The sequence below is a fragment of the Aedes aegypti genome, chromosome 1 (assembly GCF_002204515.2).
Source record: "Aedes aegypti strain LVP_AGWG chromosome 1, AaegL5.0 Primary Assembly, whole genome shotgun sequence".
Lineage (NCBI taxonomy): Eukaryota > Metazoa > Arthropoda > Insecta > Diptera > Culicidae > Aedes > Aedes aegypti.
In genome coordinates, this window is record NC_035107.1 from 183,213,855 (window position 1) to 183,236,447 (window position 22,593).

Genomic DNA, 22,593 nt, shown 5'->3' on the forward strand with positions numbered 1-22,593 from the left:
TGATTTTAATAGGAATTTCTTGAAAAATTATTCTAAGGAGAATATTATAAAATAAATCATATTTTCAACACTTCCTTCAATCCGGAAAATTGTTTGCCAAATAATATTGTTGATTCTTCGTTCAACGCATTCATAGTTAGCTGAATCAGGTCCGTCCCACTCGGGCTCAGATTGGGTACCACTTCTAGCACTGCATTTGGTCCCTCGGTAGTTCAATAGGTACCCAAGTTTGACAGATCGCAGTACACTTTTCACGGCATTCTAGATTACCGTATAAAGCGAAGTATGCACTTCAACAGAAAAGTAATCACCTATCTCGATGCGTGGAAAATTTCTTGCAAGAAATGCTCAAGAAAAGCATTTTTCTTTGATCGCAGTACGCAATTGAAAAGAAATGTCAATTCAAATGGAGCTCACTGTAGGAAATTTCTTGACCATTTCTTGGGCAAAAATTTTTACTTTTCTTGAGCGGAACAGCATACTTAGCTTAAGCCATAAAATTTAGGGCAACTGCAAGGGATATCTCTCCTCATATCCGTCGTATTGAATTGACCTCTTCAGCAAATTTCTTTATTATAGTTCAAAGAATGAGTTTTAACTATGGGATGATAAGTTTGTACTTACATTACTAACGTGTTTGATCATATTTCAAAATTTCTCCAAACCAATTCCATGTAAACCTACATTTGCTTTGGGCCACCTTTAAATCATTACCGAGAAAGCAGAAAAGTTCACAGAACACTACTTTAATGGTAAGGCTGGTAAGTAAGATATAGGAGATTGGATTTTAAATTTTGAACTGCCCTAATGTCAGATCTCATCATTCGATACATGCTGGGTAAGAGGGAACCTCCCAAGAATAAATACGTAGCGATATGACGCATGGTTTCTAAAGAAAATGCGACTTACACGGCCGTCCTCCAGAGCTGGAAGACAGGTCCTGTGACCAAGAGGCCATAGCAGCGGTGAAGTGGTCAAACTCACGTCTAAGGTCAAAAAGCCAACGAAAAGCTTTTTCAAGAACCTCTGAAGCAAAGCAATAACAACCCGTGGATATGACTAGGAAAAAAAGAAGAAATTCGAAATCGACGACCAAGGATAAGCTGAAATTGAAGACCGGTTTCTACGGTGCTTCATCTTTACGCTAGTTGGTGCTAACATCAACTATTCAAAATGCTTCAACTTCGACATCGTTTGTATAAATATGATGTTTTTAACACTAAATTCCGATTTTGTTTTATCTGGAGCTAGTCTTCAAATCTTCAAGAGCACAAATCTAGAAAACAAGACAATTGTTTAAGCTGAAAACTTGATCTACTGATCACTTACTGTTGGTAATCGACCGATCATGTTGTCAGCTTGAACGACTGGCTTGTTCGCTAGATTTATGCTTTGTGAAGATATGAGATATACGTATAACTTTGATTCGTGTTCCCATTAACTTGCATTTTTCTGAGTGTTATATTTGTTGCGAATATAAAAACGAACTCACCTGGGATTGAATTGATACCGCAATCGATGACAACAGCACTCGGCTTGATCCAGGCACCGCGAATCATTTCCGGTTTTCCAACTGCAACCACCAAAATGTCGGCTTTTTTTATCTAACAATGAGAAAATAATCAACGTTCATTATCAAAAAACTTCCAACCAAGAGACCGTGTCTTACCGTCATGTTCATATTTTTCGTCTTGGAATGACAAACCGTGACGGTGGCATCGTGCCACTTGAGCAGTTCGGACATCGGAGTGCCGACGATTTTGCTTCGTCCGATGATGACTGCATGCGATCCCGCGATCGGAATTCCGGTGCGTTTGATGAGCTCCATACATCCGTTTGGGGTACACGGAAGGAATCCACTCAGATCTCCGACCGCTACACGGCCTTCGTTAACTGTGTTGAGACTTAAAATGTTAAACAGTTAGGCACGGATACTGATTTATTAAGTAATATTTTAGTAGGTAAATATTTATATTTGATTGTTATGTTTGGTTCAAGGATTTCACGATAAGGCTTATTGATGGAAGATGCCGAGCATTATGCTTTATTCTCTAAATGGTGATTTGTATGGTATAAACGAATGTTGATTCATTCCAAAGTATAGTAATCAGAGTAGTTTGCAATGTACGACTGGTGCTGTAAATATTCATTCTGCAACTTGTTGCAGAAATCATAATGCTGGTGGTTACGTTGACCATGTGAACATGGGCATAATAGTTTTGAACTCTTGCCGTATCGGTGGGGCATTGGTCGTTTGGAACAACCAGTTCTGAAAGTGCTATAACTAAAAACATTCTAACACTAGGTTGTTCAGCAATATTGTAGGCATTAAAGTCCATTGTTATTCCACTTATAACTTTTGCCCCATCTTATACTACAACATAATATAATTTTTTTTTTCTAATGATTATGAATTACGTTACCCATCGACATCCTTGTCGGGCGATACGGCATCGGTTATCAGGTGCGAATCGATTGGATTGTCGGACTCCAAGGGCATCTGCACGATAATTCCGTGGAAGTTGGGATCTTCATTGAGCCGTTTGATCTGCAATAAAGCGGAAAAATGTGCATCATTTGAAAATATGTCTTTCCAATTACGTACACCGGATATTTCCACGGGCAATTTATTGAAAAATATATAATAATTTGACTAATTTGTATTCGATAAAAACTGCAGCGCTACATCTCGGTAGCGTTAGAAACACATGTTAAGGTATAGCCTTCATTGCGAATAAATCATCAGTGGTTAGCTGCTGCGCTGTCATCATAAATATCCCGCGCGAAGTGAATGAGAAAAGCGAGCATTTTTATCTTCGGATCCAACCGCACACCCACAATTTTGTAATTGACAATTTTGTTGCAATTGATCGACCACCCTTTTACACATGTTTTCGTATCGTTACGGAGCTGTGGGCGAGTGGCAATAGGCAGAGTGTTTGATTAATCAAGTAAGGCATAAATAAGCGCAGATGTCGTCCAAAAATCTCCATCGTGTGAATGAACGACCGACGTATGACGGCGTGTGATTTGTCTTCACCTATGTCATGCTATCATGAGGTGCGAAATTACCATAGCGAAACGTTATTTAGGCCGTGACCAAGTGTCATTTTGCACATCTCGTATGCTTGTCTCCGTAATTATGTACTTACATGCTGAATTTGAAAGGGAAATGATTTGTCAAAGAGACAATTTTGGTGGAGCTTCAACATGAACAAATTTCATTTCATATTGCTATGGTTTTTGAACCATGTAATTCAATTCTTCTAATAAAAATGTATAGTCATCCCAAAAAACAAGGATCCTCTTTATAAATTATATTTTTCTTCATTACAATACGAATCTCACATCTTTGCGAAAAGAAACGAACCAAGGCTGGAAATATTTATAATAAAGACAAATAAACAATATCCTTGCAAAAAAGCTAAGTACGCGATTCTTCAAAATATTTTTTAAGCTTTGCTAATGAAAATCTACCTAAGAGCATGAATATGATCAATATTGACTATCCGCCCTCATTCCGTTATTGTAAGTACAGCTATACTTACACAGGGAACCAACAGACGCTAATCGGGATCAGTAGCTTTCTCAATGTGTAAGTACCGGTGATCTTATTATAGGAAGCAATAAAAGAACCGGCTGAGTCCGAATGCAGGTCAATTTGGGGATTAGAGGGGAATGTTGACGTGTAGCTTGCTTTAAGGTGAAGATGGATCGAAGCCAAACCTTTGAGCTGAAAATTTAATCGATTGGTCACTACCAGCTCGTGACCAATCGATTAAGTTTTCAGCCTAAACGGATGTTCGGTTCTCTAGATTCGTGCTCTTGAAAATTTGAGGTTTGGCTTCGATTCATCATCACCTTAAGGAATTCAAGGAGTCCTCTGCACTTCCACAAAAAGCATTACTCTCTACCATTACTGTAAAAAAAGCTCAAAGGTAGAATAGTCAAAGGTAAATACGATCAGAAGTTCAAGATAATATTTTCGGATATTAAAAGCAAAAGTAATGGTCATGTCTTTTTTTTTCGAACATATGTCTAACCATTCTCCTGTGGACTGAAAATGTGTTCTTTTTTTAAAGTCATTAAATATTATAATTAATATCTATTCATTTCTCTTATATTTTTTGTTGAATGAAACGTTATTATAGTTTTAGTTGAATCAGAAACCAATCAGAAGAGTTTCCCTTAAAAAGACTACCAGAAATTCCTTTTTTTATTTGTGTGACATATCTAAACACTTTATGGCCTTTATAGAGTGGGTCAACTTGTGACTTTCTACTTTGCAAGTAATTTTGATAGATGCTATAAAAATAAGATAAGTCCATGCATATTTAGAAAAGCAAAAATACGTCATATGCGCCCCACACATTAAAGCAAATGGCTTAAATTTATGATATGGGGATTAGGGGCATAATGAATACCCGGGGCGAAATGCACACCCCCTTAATCTCTGAGAATATGCATACTTCAACAAAAGTTCATATTCTGCATGAATCTGTATTGCATTTGAAACGTTTGACGGTAAAAAAGTTTATGTTTTGTTTCAATTGTCCTTCAAAATTTGACTTTAAGTTTCTCTCTGCTTCAAATTGGCATACATATAAGCAAGGCGGTGGAAGAATCTAATTTTTGAGCAAAATAACAAACCCAGAAAGATTCTTTTTATCTCTTATAGAGGGAGGGCCTTTTTATACATCAGAACGACTGAAAGACATTTAATATTTTGGATTGTGCCTATCAGCCGGTGCAAACAAATGACCAGCCTCTCCGGACCCATCTTTATGAGTTCAGCTCCGATACCACCGTTACCAGCAGCTTTATTGTTCTTGAGCTGGTGAATGGCATCCTTAACCTCCCTCAAAGTGAGGGCTGGTTGGTTTCCATCCTTCGCAGTACAGACGAAGGCATTTCCTCCGTTGTCCCGACCTTCATTGTCTGTGCTCTCAGCGCCATTCAGATGTTCGTCGAAGTGCTGCTTCCACCTTTCGATCACCTCACGCTCGTCCGTCAACATTCTCCCATCCTTATCCCTGCACATCTCGGCTCGCGGTACGAAGCCGTTGCGAGATGCGTTGAGCTTCTGATAGAACTTGCGTGTTTCTTGAGACCGGCACAGCTGTTCCTGCTGTTGCCGTCTTCGTCTATAACACTCCACGTTCTGCCGGGTCCCTTGCTGCAGCATGACCGCCCGCGCTGCGTTCTTCTTCTCCAGAAGCTGCCTACATTCCTCGTCGAACCAATCGTTCCGTCGACTCCGTCCCACGTACCCGACGTTGCTCTCAGCTGCATTGTTGATGGCTGCCTTATTTGTTCTCCAGCAGTCCTCAAAAGGGGCTTCTTCCAGCAATTCTGGTAATGCAGCCTCGAGGTGCTGCGCGTATGCCGCTGCGACATCCGTTTGCTTGAGCCGCTCAAAGTCGTACCGGGGCGGCCGTCGGTACCGTACGTTGTTGACAACGGAGAGTTTTGGGCGCAGTTTAACCATCACCAGATAGTGGTCAGAGCCGATGTTAGCGCCACGATAGGTCCTGACGTCGATAAAGTCGGACAGGTTGATTTGTGATTCTGTCTGCTGTGGTGATCTCCAGGTGTATCGGTATGGAAGTCTGTGCTGGAAGTAGGTGCTACGAATGGCCATATTCTTGAAGGTGGCGAAATCAATCAGTCGTAAGCCGTTTTCGATCGTCAGTCGGTGGGCGCTGAACTTTCCAATCGTCGGTTTGAACACCTCCTCCTGGCCAACCTGAGCGTTTAGATCTCCTATGATGATTTTGACGTTATGGTTTGGGCGATTGTACCCCGTTTGGTATAAAGTCGTTTGGCATAAGGTTGTTTGGCATAAAGCCGTTTGGCATAAAGTCATTTGGCATAATGGTCATTTGACATAATGGCCGTTTGGCATAATGATTAACTTAAATTGAATATCGGCATTTTTTAAGCTTTTATCGAGATCAACACCACCGAGCCTATAGCAAAAAATTTTGGAGGTTCTTAACAAGTGTGGTGCTCGTTCAAAGATTTTCCAAGCCAATAAAGCATAATTGAAGCAATTGAATCACTAGGTGTAACGATAAAAAAGGCCGTAGCCTTATATTACATGAATAATACTGAATAAATAAATAAATTAATATTTTTGAAATTAACATAGAATTGTGACATTAGAGATTATTACTAAATAAAACTCGTGACGGGTCCCTACATCTCAGAACATAGAGTATTTTTGAGCTTGTTGCGATATACATAAAAATTGTAGTAAATTGTAAAAAAAAAGTTCACAGTTATTAACCAAGGGAACGCTCATAAAATATTTCTCTGCAGGTCAAGCTCTGTCACAGTTTGGACGTAACACTCGATAATTTTACTTATAATTACTTGATAAAATAATGGATTTTTTTTTTGCAAAATATCAAAAGCTAATCCAAAGATCTATCAATGCGACTTAATGCAAAAATAGCCTTTATATGAGAGCAGATTATTTTTCGTTTAAAATGTTTAAGCTTTAACGTAAAAAAATCTTTTCACAGCATAGCTCAAATAAACAACACATCTTTAAAAGAAAATTACCGCCTTTTATTGAGAGAAGGAAAAATTAGTGATTGAAATAATATTTTTTTCTAGCATATCTCGGAAGGAGATCACACATTTTCCCCAAAAAAGTATATGTTGAATATTGTCAGGTTCTAAAGTAATTATCACTCTAACAATACATCTGGCAAGAATTGATAAAACAGCAAAATATAAAAATGGTTAACATTTAGCTTTACTAAATAATAAAATTTAAAACAGTATAAATATAAAGAACAGCCTATTTGAAAAAAGGGAAAATTTATAATTAAACCAATAGAAAAATGGACGCCAAAAATTATTGCGGCATAATAAAATGAAAAGACATAAAAAAGGGCTTTCAGAATCATCGAAGTGATTGTGCTACTTTTCTCCGAATGCCATTTCACCGAATGACTGGTTTCCCCGAAAAGCGGTGACGAGAAAGAACGATAAACAGTCAAAAGAAGGAAGTATTCTGTCATTCTCGGCTATACGCATGTTGGCAAAAAATCTGAGGACGGTTAAACTCGACAGAACCGCCAATTAAATAAAGAAGGGTGCATATTAGATGGTCATTTCGTTCACCACCCTGAAATGTATAAAGTTACGACAATTATGAGTGTTTAAAACTTTTCGGGGATGTGGGCTAGTCGTAGAAACGAGATATTCGGGGAACTGGCGTTCAGGGAACCGAAATTCGGAGAAAAGTAGCACAACCCATCGAAGTAACTGCAGTAATCGATTTCTCTTTTCCCTGATAATTTGAGCAGATCAATGTTATCGATTGCCGCCTTTTTGTTAGTTGGAAACAAAAAAATAATTTAAAAATATAGCTCCAAAGAACAAAAATCTTCAGTGCAAAAATTTGTTCCAATAGCGAAACTAAAAAAAAGAAGAATTAATATTTGGAAGAAGGGTAATTTCTTGATTAATAATAAAATACTAATTGCAATAACTTTCCTAATATGCTTAAATTTATTCAAGAACATATGATTGTTGAATAAAGTGTTATTTTGTATCAATTGACTCCGTAACAAGCCTGATGTCATCAGAAAGATTCAATAGAAACGTAAAAACGAAAAATTGAGAAATTTTTGGTTTCAGACTCATTATGCCAAACGACTATTATGCCAAACGACCATTATGCAAAACGACTTTATGCCAGATACCATTATGCCATATGATTTTATGCCGAACAGCTTTATGTCAAACGACTTTATGCCAAATGACCTACTTCCGGTTTGGGTAGCTGTCGTACTCGCGTTCGAGCTGCGCGTAAAAAGCGTCTTTATCATCATCAGTGCTTCCGGAGTGAGGGCTGTGCACGTTTATTATGCTGAATTTGAAGAACCAGCCCTTGAGCCTTGCACATTCTCTCATTGATCGGCCACCACCCTATCACACGCCTCTGCATATCACCCATCACTATAAAAGCTGTTCCCAGCTCGTGTGCGTTGCCGCAGCTCTGGTAGATGGTATGGTTACCTCTAAACGTTCGAACCATTAATCCCTTCCAACACGCTAAGATGCCGAATCCGCGGTCCTTCAGCACGTCGGCGAGTATGCGTGTGCTCCCGATGAAGTTGAGAGATTTACAGTGCCATGTACCGAGCTTCCAATCGCTAGTCCCTTTACGTCGCTGTGGTCTTCGCCGTTTGTCCCGGTTCTCATTCCCTCGTTGATTATTCGTTGCTTGATTTTTTACGGCTGGTTTGCAGGGCCTGACACCTACCTCCTAGATTTCCGGAGGACCATAGTGCGCAGTTTAGCTTAATGTCCTTCTCTGGCACTCGGACGATGATCAGCTGCCCCTTACATAGGGAACAGACGCTGTTGTGAGCCGCTTCTAACATGGAGTGCAGACGCTCCAGGTTTGCTGAAGCAAAAACTAAAGCAACCCCCCCCCTTGCCATCATACGGGGTTGGTTTCCAGATCTTCCCTAAGGTTACTCGTACCCCGGCCAGTACCACGAGGAGGTAGGGATAGGAGTTGCTGGGCAAGAGGCTAAGGACTTCAATTTATTCCTGCAGGTACGCGAGATACCAATGGTACGCCATGGGTACCATTTGGGAATATCATGGAGGGCTTTGGGACACTTAGTTGAGAATTACGTTTAGTCGAAGGGACATTTGATAAAATGGATATTTGGTCGAATACCTTTAAAACATTTCGTAAAATGATATTTGTTCCAATCGAGGCATTTTACCGGAAGATTATTTTGTAATGGTTCATTGAAAAATCATTCAGTCCAACAGAAAAAGGTGAATCAAACTGAACTTTTTGCACAATGGATGACAATGGATCTATTTTAAGCATACTTTTCATCAGAAGCTAAATGATAATTATTTACTAACTACGTTTTCAACGAGATTAGTATATGCAAGCTACATAATTCTTATCAATTATCTTATTCTTCAGCTTTTGTTGGATAGAAAAGCTGACCGTTTTATTTCATCCGATAAGTTATTAAAAATAATTTTTCCTAGTTCAAAGATGTTGATTTTTTTGTCGAATTTATTATTCTTTCAAAATTTATCGTTCTTTGTTAAAATTTCTTCCAAATAAATATTTTAGCTATTATTGTTTCGTATTGATTCGGTCATTAGATATGTTGAATTTATTATTCCTTCAAAATTTCATCGTTCTTCGAATATGACTGCCGATCTTATTCAACGATAGTCAGTGTGAATGCTCGGAAACTTTTCTGATTCTCAGATCTTAAAGTGTACGAACTTGGTTAAGAATTTGAAATACGACGACCAGACATAGAACGGGCATAGAACTATTTGATCAACTCGAATAAAATTTTGCATAAAATTCCCAGACAACCAGAAGTCGCATGAAAGTTCACGTAATAACTCGTTTATTCATACAAATTTCATCAAACCCGCAACACACGGTGGGTAAAATCGTCAGATTGATGAGTTTCCTCGCATAAAACGCTGTTTTTCTGAGTTCATTTGTACATTTTGTTTCGTCTCGTACAATCGTACAAAGTAAGTCGAATCAATCCGTAGCAGCTGTCAAATCAACATTTGTTATCCTAAGTTAAGTCGCTTAAGATCACATGTTAGTTCGGAAGAAAATTTATACACTCGCATTGTATGTTATTGTTCATCACATAATATATGCACGTATATCGCCTCCACTTTTGTACGTAGAAGGCCTTTTCACAACATCTTATAAGTGAAATTTTGCACATACAAAGCCTCCAGGTGATTTTGTTATACGTACATTTTGGTTGTCTGGGTTCACATTAATACGTTGAATATAGTGGCCATTGCATTTATGAAACGCTTCTGATAAAGTGCATCAAAATAGCCGTCTATATGATACGTCGAACTACTAATCGTGAATTAGGTTATTGTATCTTCCAGCTGAAATATGGTTCTATAATTGCTCTAGATGACGGTGTCGAGGACTTTGGTGCATAATAAGATGATAAATAATTCAAACGAAAACAACAAAAAAATAAATTAGAGAATCGTGTTTATTATGTGTATCTTGTGAGGTAGAAAGAGTCAACTCAGGTGACTAATGTTGAATTGCCTTCATTTGAAATCAGCTTGTCGTGATTCATCCGGCTCACAGAATCAGCCTGAATGAGGAAAACGATAGCAAGAAATGTAAAAAAACACATGTTACACAAACACTGTGTAATAACGTCAAAATGTCACATGTAAAATATTTTTTTAAATCCCTATTCAAATGTCCTTTCGATCAAATCTCAAAACAACTAAATTATTTTCGACCAAATGTCCATTCGACGAAACGTCCGTTCGACCAAATGTACTTTCGACTAAATGTCATTCGACCAAACGTCATTCGACTAAATGTCATAGATTCTCGGAGGAATCTATGACATTTGGTCGAAAGACATTTAGTCGAATGACATTTGATCGAAAGTACATTAGGTCGAACGGACATTTCGTCGAATGGACATTTGGTCGAAAAGGTTTATTTGAACAGAAAGCATAAGACATTTGATCGAACCGACATTTCGTGGAAAGAACATGTGGTCGAATCTAAACAGTATGGAAGCAAAATTTTACGTTTAGTCTCAATATCGTCGTGAGTAGAATTTTTCCGCTAATACACAGAGTGATTGAATTATTGAAACAGGTATCAGCCATTTTACCAACAAACTATATAGGGTTAGAAAATTTTGTTATTCAATTTGATGCACCCTATTCTCCCATCATACTGATCAACATGCTGCTTTTTCATTTAAACTGATCTTAAATAAAAACAAATCAACTTTTGTCACCTCTGCCAAATCGTCTATTCTTACCCGTTACATAGAATAAATACAATTTTCTCGTTCAACTATTCAAACTCTGTAATGCACCCAATGTCATCAACACCGATAGCAAAGTCATATATTTGCTTGAGGAATGTTATTAAACTTTTTTTCCTTGAAGCAAATTTTTCCTGCCGTTTTATGTCTGTTTTCCGCATTCAAAAACCTTACCCACGTTCGTTAGCTGCAAGACCCGAAATTGAAAGAAAGATCCCGAGCACTCTCGCCGAATGCTTCCATCAGATGAAGATCAGCAGTTCATTACGAAGAACGATGGCATTTAAAAAGAATAATGAATTCAACAAATCATCGTTGAGCAGTTTTTGGCAAAGAATGATGATATTTTAAAAGAATAATAAATTCACTAGATCTAAATATTCCAGTCAATGTATAAAAAAATACTTCTTTAAAGATCATTTGAATAACCATCGATATCCTAGATATTGGCATAACTTCAAATCATTAACAAATACATAGACGTATGAAATTTAAAAATATGACTACAATAATGTCTCGTTTTTCATTCAACAACAGGTAATAATTCAGATTATTCAAATGAATACGTTATAGTCCCAAATTTGCAAAACTTAGAAAACGATAATCAATTTTCCCGAATGATCTTTCAAAAACCATTTCAAAATAAGCTTTCGACCAAATGTCCATTCGACCAAATGTCCATTCGACCAAATGTCCCTTCGACCAAACGTCATTCGACCAAATGTCATTCGACGAAATGTCCTAAAGCCATGTCGGAGAATTAATCGGTATTACTCTTCTAGACATAAAAAAATATTCGTTGATTGTTGTTGATTGAAAAATTGTAGAACCTAAATTTTTCAATTAACATTGTTAGTACCAACCAAAGTTATCTGTCAATCTGTACATTTCAGGTTTTTTTTTTCAAATTCCTTCATTAGTTTCACATCAAACATTATATTCATTTTTTTATATCTATGTGTTTCGTGTTTTGTTTTTATATCTATGTGTTTTGTGTGTTGTGTATCATCCTTATTGGGTGCTATTTAATAAAGTTTTTATCAACATTTTGTTAACAACATATTACATTTCATTTGCCGTAGCAGTTCCGAATTTTTTCAGGTGAGTATATTTCAGAGAAAAAAAAAAACGTTTTGAATTAACTTAACCTAGATACATAACGCATTTATCGTGCAATAGTAGATTGCAATTGTTTTTGTCTAGAATAATTAATATTTTTTGAGTGCTTTGCGAAGGCCCAAGCAGTCCGATTCATTTTTCGCGCGCTCGGAGTGTTTTTTCGGTGGCTTTGTTCGCTTGCTTAGTGCTTTGTGAAGGCCCATGTGATTCGGTTTTCGCGCGCTCGGAGTGTTTTTTCGCTGGATTCGTTCGCTTGGGTAGTGCTTTGTCAAGGCCCAAGCTGTCCGATTCATTTTTCGCGCGCTCGGAGTGATCGTTGTTTTTCAGTTAGCACTTCATTCGCGCGCCATCGGAGTTATTTTATATACCTGCTTATATGTGTTGACGCTGCGATTGTAACTGTTCAGTCGAGGATGGATTACCAACTGGTGAGCTCGTTTCATGCTAAAATAACACATTTGTATCATAACATGTATTTTTTATGAATTTGTTGATCAAACTATGAATAGTTCGTCACTTTAAGTGTTGACATAAGCGCTCATTCATATTTTAAAAAATTTTGAAATTCAAACCTTGGAATAGTTCGATGTTTAAAATGTCGACGCATTGATAGATAACTTTTTAAACAGAGGTTACATGAATTGCATCACTTACCAAAGTGAAACCTGATCATGTAGCTTTGAAGCCATCCAACTCCTTCTCGTGGCAATCATGAAGATGCTGAGGTATACTCGGTCTTTAGTAACAATGGATGTCACACTAACATTCCTTCCCTTCTCCGATGACCGTAAGGACGTGGCCGGCCCCATTATTGACATTACTCATTTCAGAGTCCTCAAAATGTACATTGAAGATTGAAGATGGTATGCTACTCCCAAGCTACATCTGTTGGTTCCCTGTACAATTTCGATGATTCTTGTCAATCACGGCGTAGCAACTACGAATTGTACGGTCATCAATGCTCACGCTCATGCACAAAATTATTAATAATTTTGAGCGACATTAGTTCCAATGTTTCAACATTAGATATTCTATGTAATTTTTATTAATATTTTACCAGGCAGGAAGCTTCTGAATCATTTAAGTATATTAATTTTCTCTACAGAGCTTTCTTCCTAGTATAACAACAGCTAATCCATATTGGTACAGCATACACACGATTTTCTGTTAATTAGTGGATATAACTCAATCACGATTTGCTTGTTCGGTATTTTTTTTATTCTGAGTACGAATTGTAAATCTTAAAAAAATACTGAACTTTCAGCTTTTTGATTAAAAACTTCTGAGGTTCAGCAAAAATTTTTACTTTTTACTGAACAGCTACCGTTGTCAGACCCAATTTTGCAGCAATACCAAACAGGCCGAAAAGTCAGTAAAAACAATTACCGACTATTGTTTGAAGTTTTTTCAACAATTACCGACTATCAGTTGAAGTTTTTTACTGGCTGGTCGTCAAAATCAAATCAAAACAAACTGATGCGCATGCGGGAATGTGTCAAATGAGAATCTCCTATAGGCGATACAGCAGCTGCTGTAGAAACATCCGGCGCCAGGAGACACGGCTATGGCAACACGGATTCGCGACTACGAAGCAAAAAGAGATACCACAAAGCACTCGCACCAACAGATAATTTCGTAAGGGACTGTCATCGTGTGCGTGAAAAAAAGCAAACAATATCTCTCTCCTTGTTTTTTCTTACAGAAAACCGAAGAAGACATCAGCACCTTCGTAGTCGCGAATGGCAACCAGTGAGAACTGCAATTTTCCCAGTATTGCAGTGAATGATGCTGATACAAACCGATTCCAAACAATTCTTTCTCAGAATGGCTTTAACATTATACAATAAGATTTTGATAAATTTTGATCTCTTTTTGGAAATAATGCAAAGAAAATGCATCTTGTCGTATTCTCAATCCGTCGTATCGTTTTCATTTCTGTCGCAATCATTTTCCAGACTCGTCTCACAACTTACGGCTTACTGTGATATATTGAGTGGTCAAAACAATGAAACATAATAAAATGTTTTACTAGAATATATATGTTGTGGGGGGAAGTTTCCCAAACTCTTTTGAGCAAACCGTTTTGATTCCTTGCAGAAATTTCTATACAGCGACTCCCATTTGAATTGACAGTTTTTTTCAATTGCGTAACTGCGATCCAGAAAAAAGCGCATTCGGACGATTCCTTGCAGAAATTTCCCATGCATCAAGTATGGCCGAGAAATTACTTATCAGCAGCGAATCAGGCTTAAGCCATAAAATTTTAGGGCAACTGCAAGGGATATCTCTCCTCATATCCGTCGTATTGAATTGACTCTTCAGCAATTCTTTATTATAGTTCAAAGAATGAGTTTTTAACTATGGTGATAATACTTACATTACTAACGTGTTTGATATATTTCCATATTTCTCCAAACAATTCCTATAAACCTACATTTGCTTTGGGCCCCTTTAAATCATTACCGAGAAAGCAGAAAATTTCACAGAACACTACTTTTATTGTAGCTGGTAAGAAGATATAGGAGATTGATTTTAAATTTTGAACTGCCCTATATGTCAGATCACATCATTCGATAACATGCTGGGTAAGAGGGAACCTCCCAAGATATGAATAGCGTAGCCATGTGTTCTAAAGAAAATGCGACTTACGCGGCCGTCCTGCGCAGGTCCGTGACCAGAGAGCATAGCAGCAGTAAGAGTGGTCAACTCACGTCTAAGGTCAAAAAGCCAACGAAAAGCTTTTTTCAGACCTCTGAAGCAAAGCAATAACAACCCGTGGATATGACTAGGAAAAAGAAGAAATTCGAAATCGACGACAAGGATAAGCTGAAATTAAGACCGGTTTCTACGGTGTCTTCACTCTTACGCTAGTTGGTGCTAACATCAACTATTCAAAATGCTTTAACTTCGTCATCATTTGTATGAATATGATGTTTTTTAACACTAAATGTCGATTTTTTTTATCTGAAGCTAGTCTTCAAATCTTCAAGAGCACCAATCTAGAAAACAAGACAGTTGTTTAAGCTGAAAACTTGATCTACTGGTCACTTTACTGTTGGTAATCGACCGATTCATGTTGTCAGCTTGAACGACTGGCTTGTTCGCTAGATTTATGCTCTGTGAGAAATATACGTATAACTTTGATTCGTGTTCCCATTAACTTGCATTTTTCTGAGTGTTATATTTGTTGCGAATATAAAATTGAACTCACCTGGGATTGAATTGATACCGCAATCGATGACAACGGCACTCGGCTTGATCCAGGCACCGCGAATCATTTCCGGTTTTCCAACTGCAACCACCAAAATGTCGGCTTTTTGATCTAACAATGAGAAAATAATCAACGTTCATTATCAAAAAACTTCCAACCAAGAGACCGTGTCTTACCGTCATGTTCATATTTTTCGTCTTGGAATGACAAACCGTGACGGTGGCATCGTGCCACTTGAGCAGTTCGGACATCGGAGTGCCGACGATTTTGCTTCGTCCGATGATGACTGCATGCGATCCCGCGATCGGAATTCCGGTGCGTTTGATAAGCTCCATACATCCGTTTGGGGTACACGGAAGGAATCCACTCAGATCCCCGACCGCTACACGGCCTTCGTTAACTGTGTTGAGACTTAAAATGTTAAACAGTTAGGCACGGATACTGATTTATTAAGTAATATTTTAGTAGGTAAATATTTATATTTGATTGTTATGTTTGGTTCAAGGATTTCAAGATAAGGCTTATTGATGGAAGATGCCGAGCATTATGCTTTATTCTCTAAATGGTGATTTGTATGGTATAAACGAATGTTGATTCATTTCAAAGCGTAGTAATCAGAGTAGTTTGCAATGTACGACTGGTGCTGTAAATATTCATTCTGCAACTTGTTGCAGAAATCATAATGCTGGTGGTCACGTTGACCATGTGAACATGGGCATAATAGTTTTGAACTCTTGCCGTATCGGTGGAGCATTGGTCGTTTGGAACAACCAGTTCTGAAAGTGCTATAACTAAAAACATTCTAACCGTAGGTTGTTCAGCAAAATTGTAGGCATTAAAGTCCATTGTTATTCCACTTATAACTTTTGCCCCATCTTATACTACAACATAATACAATTTTTTTTTTCTAATGATAATGAATTACGTTACCCATCGACATCCTTGTCGGGCGATACGGCATCGGTTATCAGGTGCGAATCGATTGGATTGTCGGACTCCAAGGGCATCTGCACGATAATTCCGTGGAAGTTGGGATCTTCATTGAGCCGTTTGATCTGCAATAAAGCGGAAAAATGTACATCATTTGAAAATATGTCTTTCCAATTACGTACACCGGATATTTCCACGCGCAATTTATTGAAAAATATTTGACTAATTTGTATTCGATAAAAACTGCAGCGCTACATCTCGGTAGCGTTAGAAATACATGTTAAGGTATAGCCTTCATTGCGAATAAATCATCAGTGGTTAGCTGTTGCACTGTCATCATAAATATCCCGCGCGAAGTGAATGAGATGAGAGAGCATTTTGATCGTCGGATACTACCGCACACCCACAATTTTGTAATTGACAATTTTGTTGCAATTGATCGACCACCCTTTTACATATGTTTTCGTATCGTTACAGAGCTGTGGGCGAGTGGCAATAGGCAGAGTGTTTGATTAATCAAGTAAGGCATAAATAAGCGCAGATGTCGTCCAAAAATCTCCATCGTGTTAATGAACGACCGACGTATGACGGCGTGTGATTTGTCTTCACCTATGTCATGCTATCATGAGGTGCGAAATTACCATAGCGAAACGTTATTTAGGCCGTGACCAAGTGTCATTTTGCACATCTCGTATGCTTGTCTCCGTAATTATGTACTTACATGCTGAATTTGAAAGGGAAATGATTTGTCAAAGAGACAATTTTGGTGGAGCTCCAACATGAACAAATTTAATTTCATATTGCTATGGATTTTGAACCATGTAATTCAATTCTTCTAATAAAAATGTATAATCATCCCAAAAAACAAGGATCCTCTTTATAAATTATATTTTTCTTCATTGCCATACGAATCTCAAATCATTGCGAAAAGAAACGAACTAAGGCTGGAAATCTTTGTAATAAAAACAAATAAATAATATTCTTGCAAAAAACCTAAGTACGCGATTATTCAAAATATTTTTCAAGCTTTGATAATGAAAATACTACCTAAGAGCATGAACATGATCAATATTGACTATCCGCCCTCATTCCGTTATTGTAAGTACAGCTGTACTTACACAGGGAACCAACAGACGCTAATCGGGATCAGTAGCTTTTACCGGTGATCTTATTATAAGAAGCAATAAAAGAACCGGCTAAGTCCGAATGCAGGTCAATTTGGGGATTAGAGGGGAATGTTGACGTGTAGCTTGCTTTAAGGTGAAGATGGATCGAAGCCAAACCTTTGAGCTGAAAATTTAATCGATTGGTCACTACCAGCTCGTGACCAATCGATTAAGTTTTCAGCCTAAACGGATGTTCGGTTCTCTAGATTCGTGCTCTTGAAAATTTGAGGTTTGGCTTCGATTCATTTTCACCTTAAGGAATTCAAGGAGTCCTCTGCACTTCCACAAAAAGCATTACTCTCTACCATTACTGTAAAAAAAGCTCAAAGGTAAATACGATCAGGAGTTCAAGATAATATTTTCGGATATTACAAGCACTGAAAAGTAATGGTCATGTCTTTTTTCTCGAACATATGTCTAACCATCCTCCTGTGGACTGAAAATGTGTTCTTTTTTTAAAGTCATTAAATATTATAATTAATATCTATTCATTTCTCTTATATTTTTTGTTGAATGAAACGTTATTATAGTTTTAGTTGAATCAGAAACCAATCAGAAGAGTTTCCCTTAAAAAGACTACCAGAAATTCCTTTTTTTTTATTTGTGTGACATATCTAAACACTTTATGGCCTTTATAGAGTGGGTCAACTTGTGACTTTCTACTTTGCAAGTAATTTTGATAGATGCTATAAAAATAAGATAAGTCCATGCATATTTAGAAAAGCAAAAATACGTCATATGCAAATGGCTTAAATTTATGATATGGGGATTAGGGGCATAATGAATACCCGGGGCGAAATGCACACCCCCTTAATCTCTGAGAATATGCATACTTCAACAAAAGTTCATATTCTGCATGAATCTGTATTGCATTTGAAACGTTTGACGGTAAAAAAGTTTATGTTTTGTTTCAATTGTCCTTTAAAATTTGACTTTAAGTTTCTCTCTGCTTCAAATTGGCATACATATAAGCAAGGCGGTGGAAGAATCTAATTTTTGAGCAAAATAACAAACCCAGAAAGGTTCTTTTTATCTCTTATGATAGAGGGAGGGCCTTTTTAAACATCAGAACGACTGAAAGACATTTAATATTTTGGATTGTGCCTATCAGCCGGTGCAAACAAATGACCAACCTCTCCGGGCCCATCTTTATGAGTTCAGCTCCGATACCACCGTCACCAGCAGCTTTATTGTTCTTGAGCTGGTGAATGGCATCCTTAACCTCCCTCAAAGTGAGGGCTGGTTGGTTTCCATCCTTCGCAGTACAGACGAAGGCATTTCCTCCGTTGTTCCGACCTTCATTGTCTGTGCTCTCAGCGCCATTCAGATGTTCGTCGAAGTGCTGCTTCCACCTTTCGATAACCTCACGTCCGTCAAAATTCTCCCATCCTTATCCCTGCACATCTCGGCTCGCGGTACGAAGCCGTTGCGAGATGCGTTGAGCTTCTGATAGAACTTGCGTGTTTCTTGAGACCGGCACAGCTGTTCCTGCTGTTGCCGTCTTCGTCTATAACACTCCACGTTCTGCCGGGTCCCTTGCTGCAGCATGACCGCCCGCGCTGCGTTCTTCTTCTCCAGAAGCTGCCTACATTCCTCGTCGAACCAATCGTTCCGTCGACTCCGTCCCACATACCCGACGTTGCTCTCAGCTGCATTGTTGATGGCTGCCTTATTTGTTCTCCAGCAGTCCTCAAGAGGGGCTTCTTCCAGCTCTTCTGGTAATGCAGCCTCGAGGTGCTGCGCGTGTGCCGCTGCGACATCCGGTTGCTTGAGCCGCTCAAAGTCGGTACCGTACGTTGTTGACAACGGAGAGTTATGGGCGCAGTTTAACCATCACCAGATAGTGGTCAGAGCCGATGTTAGCGCCACGATAGGTCCTGACGTCGATAAAGTCGGACAGGTGCCGTCCATCAATCAGAACGTGGTTGATTTGTGATTCTGTCTGCTGTGGTGATCTCCAGGTGTATCGGTATGGAAGTCTGTGCTGGAAGTAGGTGCTACGAATGGCCATATTCTTGAAGGTGGCGAAATCAATCAGTCGTAAGCCGTTTTCGATCGTCAGCCGGTGGGCGCTGAACTTTCCAATCGTCGGTTTGAACTCCTCCTCCTGGCCAACCTGAGCGTTTAGATCTCCTATGATGATTTTGACGTTATGGTTTGGGCGATTGTACCCCGTTTGGTATAAAGTCGTTTGGCATAAGGTTGTTTGGCATAAGGTTGTTTGGCATAAAGCCGTTTGGCATAAAGTCATTTGGCATAATGGTCATTTGGCATAATGGCCGTTTGGCATAAGCTTTTATCGAGATCAACACCACCGAGCCTATAGCAAAAAATTTTGGTAGGTTCTAAACAAGCGTGGTGTTCGTTCAGAGATTTTCCAAGCCAAGAAAGCATAATTGAAGCAATTGAATCACTAGTTGTAACGATAAAAAAGGCCGTAGCCTTATGTTACATGAATAATACAATAATAATGTTTACTGAATAAATAAATAAATAAATTTCAAAAATTGTTGTGACATTAGAGATCATTACTAAATAAAAACTCTTGACGGGTCCCTACATCTCAGAACATAGAGTATCTTTGAGCTTGTTGCGATACATATAAAAATTATAGTAAATTGGCAAAAAAAGTTCACAGTTATTAACCAAGGGAACGCTCATAAAATATTTCTCTGCTGATCAAGCTCTGTTCCAGTTTGGACGTAACACTCGATGATTTTACTTATAATTACTTGATAAAATAATGGATGTTTTTTTTTTGCAAAATATCAAACGCTAATCCAAAGATCTATCAATGCGACTTAATGCAAAAATAGCCTTTACACGAGAGCAGATTATTTTTCGTTTAAAATGTTTAAGCTTTAACGTAAAAAAATCTTTTCACAGCATAGCTCAAATAAACAACACATCTTTAAAAGAAAATTACCGCCTTTTATCGAGAGAAGGAAAAATTAGTGATTGAAATAATATTTTTTTCTAGCATATCTCGAAAGGAGATCACACATTTTCCCCAAAAAAGTATATGTTGAATATTGGCAGGTTCTAAAGTAATTATCATTCTAACAATACATCTGGCAAGAATTGATAAAACAGCAAAATATAAAAATGGTTAACATTTAGCTTTACTAAATTATAAAATTTAAAACAGTATAAATATAAAGAACAGCCTATTTGAAAAAAGGGAAAATTTATAATTAAACCAATAGAAAAATGGACTCCAAAAATTATTGCGGCATAATAAAATGAAAAGACATAAAAAAGGGCTTTCAGAATCATCGAAGTGATTGTACTACTTTTCTCCGAATGCCATTTCACCGAATGACTGGTTTCCCCGAAAAGCGGTGACGAGAAAGAACGATAAACAGTCAAAAGAATGAAGTATTCCGTCGTTCTCGGCTATACGCATGTTGGCAAAAAATCTGAGGACGGTAAAACTCCACAGAACCGCCAATTAAATAAAGAAGGGTGCATATTAGATGGTCATTTCGTTCACCACCCTGAAATGTATAAAGTTACGACAATTATGAGTGTTTAAAACTTTTCGGGGATGTGGGCTAGTCGTAGAAACGAGATATTCGGGGAACTGGCGTTCAGGGAACCGAAATTCGGAGAAAAGTAGCACAACCCATCGAAGTAACTGCAGTAATCGATTTCTCTTTTCCCTGATAATTTGAGCAGATCAATGTTATCGAATGCCGCCCTTCTGTCAGTTGGAAACAAAAAAATACATTAAAAATATAGCTCCAAAGAACAAAAATCTTCAGTGCAAAAATTTGTTCCAATAGCGAAACTAAAAAAAAAGAAGAATTAATATTTGGAAGAAGGGTAATTTCTGGATTAATAATAAAATACTAATTGCAATAACTTTCCTAATATGCTTAAATTTATTCAAGAACATATGATTGTTGAATAAAGTGTCATTTTGTATCAATTGACTCCAAAACAAGCCTGATGTCATCAGAAAGATTCAATAGAAACGTAAAAACGAAAAATTGAGAAATTCTTGGTTTCAGACTCATTATGCCAAACGACTATTATGCCAAACGACCATAATGCCAAACGACCATTATGCAAAACGACTTTATGCCAAATACCATTATGCCATACGATTTTATGCCGAACAGCTTTATGTCAAACGACTTTATGCCAAATGACCTACTTCCGGTTTGGGTAGCTGTCGTACTCGCGTTCGAGCTGCGCGTAAAAAGCGTCTTTATCATCATCAGTGCTTCCGGAGTGAGGGCTGTGCACGTTTATTATGCTGAATTTGAAGAACCAGCCCTTGAGCCTTGCACATTCTCTCATTGATCGGCCACCACCCTATCACGCGCCTCTGCATATCACCCATCACTATAAAAGCTGTTCCCAGCTCGTGTGCGTTGCCGCAGCTCTGGTAGATGGTATGGTTACCTCTAAACGTTCGAACCATTAATCCCTTCCAACACGCTAAGATGCCGAATCCACGGTACTTCAGCACGTCGGCGAGTATGCGTGTGTTCCCAATGAAGTTGAGAGATTTACAGTGCCATGTACCGAGCTTCCAATCGCTAGTCCCTTTACGTCGCTGTGGTCTTCGCCGTTTGTCCCGGTTCGCATTCCCTCGTTGATTATTCGTTGCTTGATTTTTTACGGCTGGTTTGCAGGGCCTGACACCTACACCCTAGATTTCCGGAGGACCATAGTGCGCAGTTTAGCTTAATGTCCGTCTCTGGCACTCGGACGATGATCAGCTGCCCCTTACATAGGGAACAGACGCTGTTGTGAGCCGCTTCTAACATGAAGTGCAGACGCTCCAGGTTTGCTGAAGCAAAAATTATTTTTTTAAATCCCTATTCAAATGTCCTTTCGATCAAATCTCAAAACAACTAAATTATTTTTGACCAAATGTCCATTCGACGAAACGTCCGTTCGACCAAATGTACTTTCGACTAAATGTCATTCGACCAAACGTCATTCGACTAAATGTCATAGATTCTCGGAGGAATCTATGACATTTGGTCGAAAGACATTTGGTCGAATGACATTTAGTCGAATGACATTTGGTCGAAAGTACATATGGCCGAACGGACATTTCGTCGAATGGACATTTGGTCGAAAAGGTTTATTTGAACAGAAAGCATAAGACATTTGATCGAACCGACATTTCGTGGAAAGAACATGTGGTCGAATCTAAACAGTATGGAAGCAAAATTTTACGTTTAGTCTCATTATCGTCGTGATTGAATTATTGAAACAGGTATCAGCCATTTTACCAACAAACTATACAGGGTTAGAAAATTTTGTTATTCAATTTGATGCCTATTCTCCCATCATACTGATC

At 38.2% G+C, this 22,593-nt stretch overlaps 1 protein-coding gene across 2 annotated transcripts in view; it reads right to left on the reverse strand.

Moving 5' to 3' along the window:
- The window catches only part of LOC5567414 (C-1-tetrahydrofolate synthase, cytoplasmic), an 87,621-nt gene that overhangs the window by 22,146 nt on the left and 42,882 nt on the right, over positions 1-22,593 (reverse strand). The window contains exons 4-6 of one of the 2 annotated variants that reach the window (XM_021854796.1): positions 16,108-16,232; positions 15,344-15,588; positions 15,178-15,279 (exon numbers count right to left, since the gene is read on the reverse strand). In XM_021854796.1, coding sequence (XP_021710488.1) covers positions 15,178-15,279; positions 15,344-15,588; positions 16,108-16,232 — 472 coding nt within the window. Of the gene's footprint in view, positions 1-1,492; positions 1,605-1,669; positions 1,905-2,423; positions 2,576-15,177; positions 15,280-15,343; positions 15,589-16,107; positions 16,233-22,593 lie in introns of those variants that run through there. The other variant, XM_021854786.1, reaches the window with a different exon arrangement.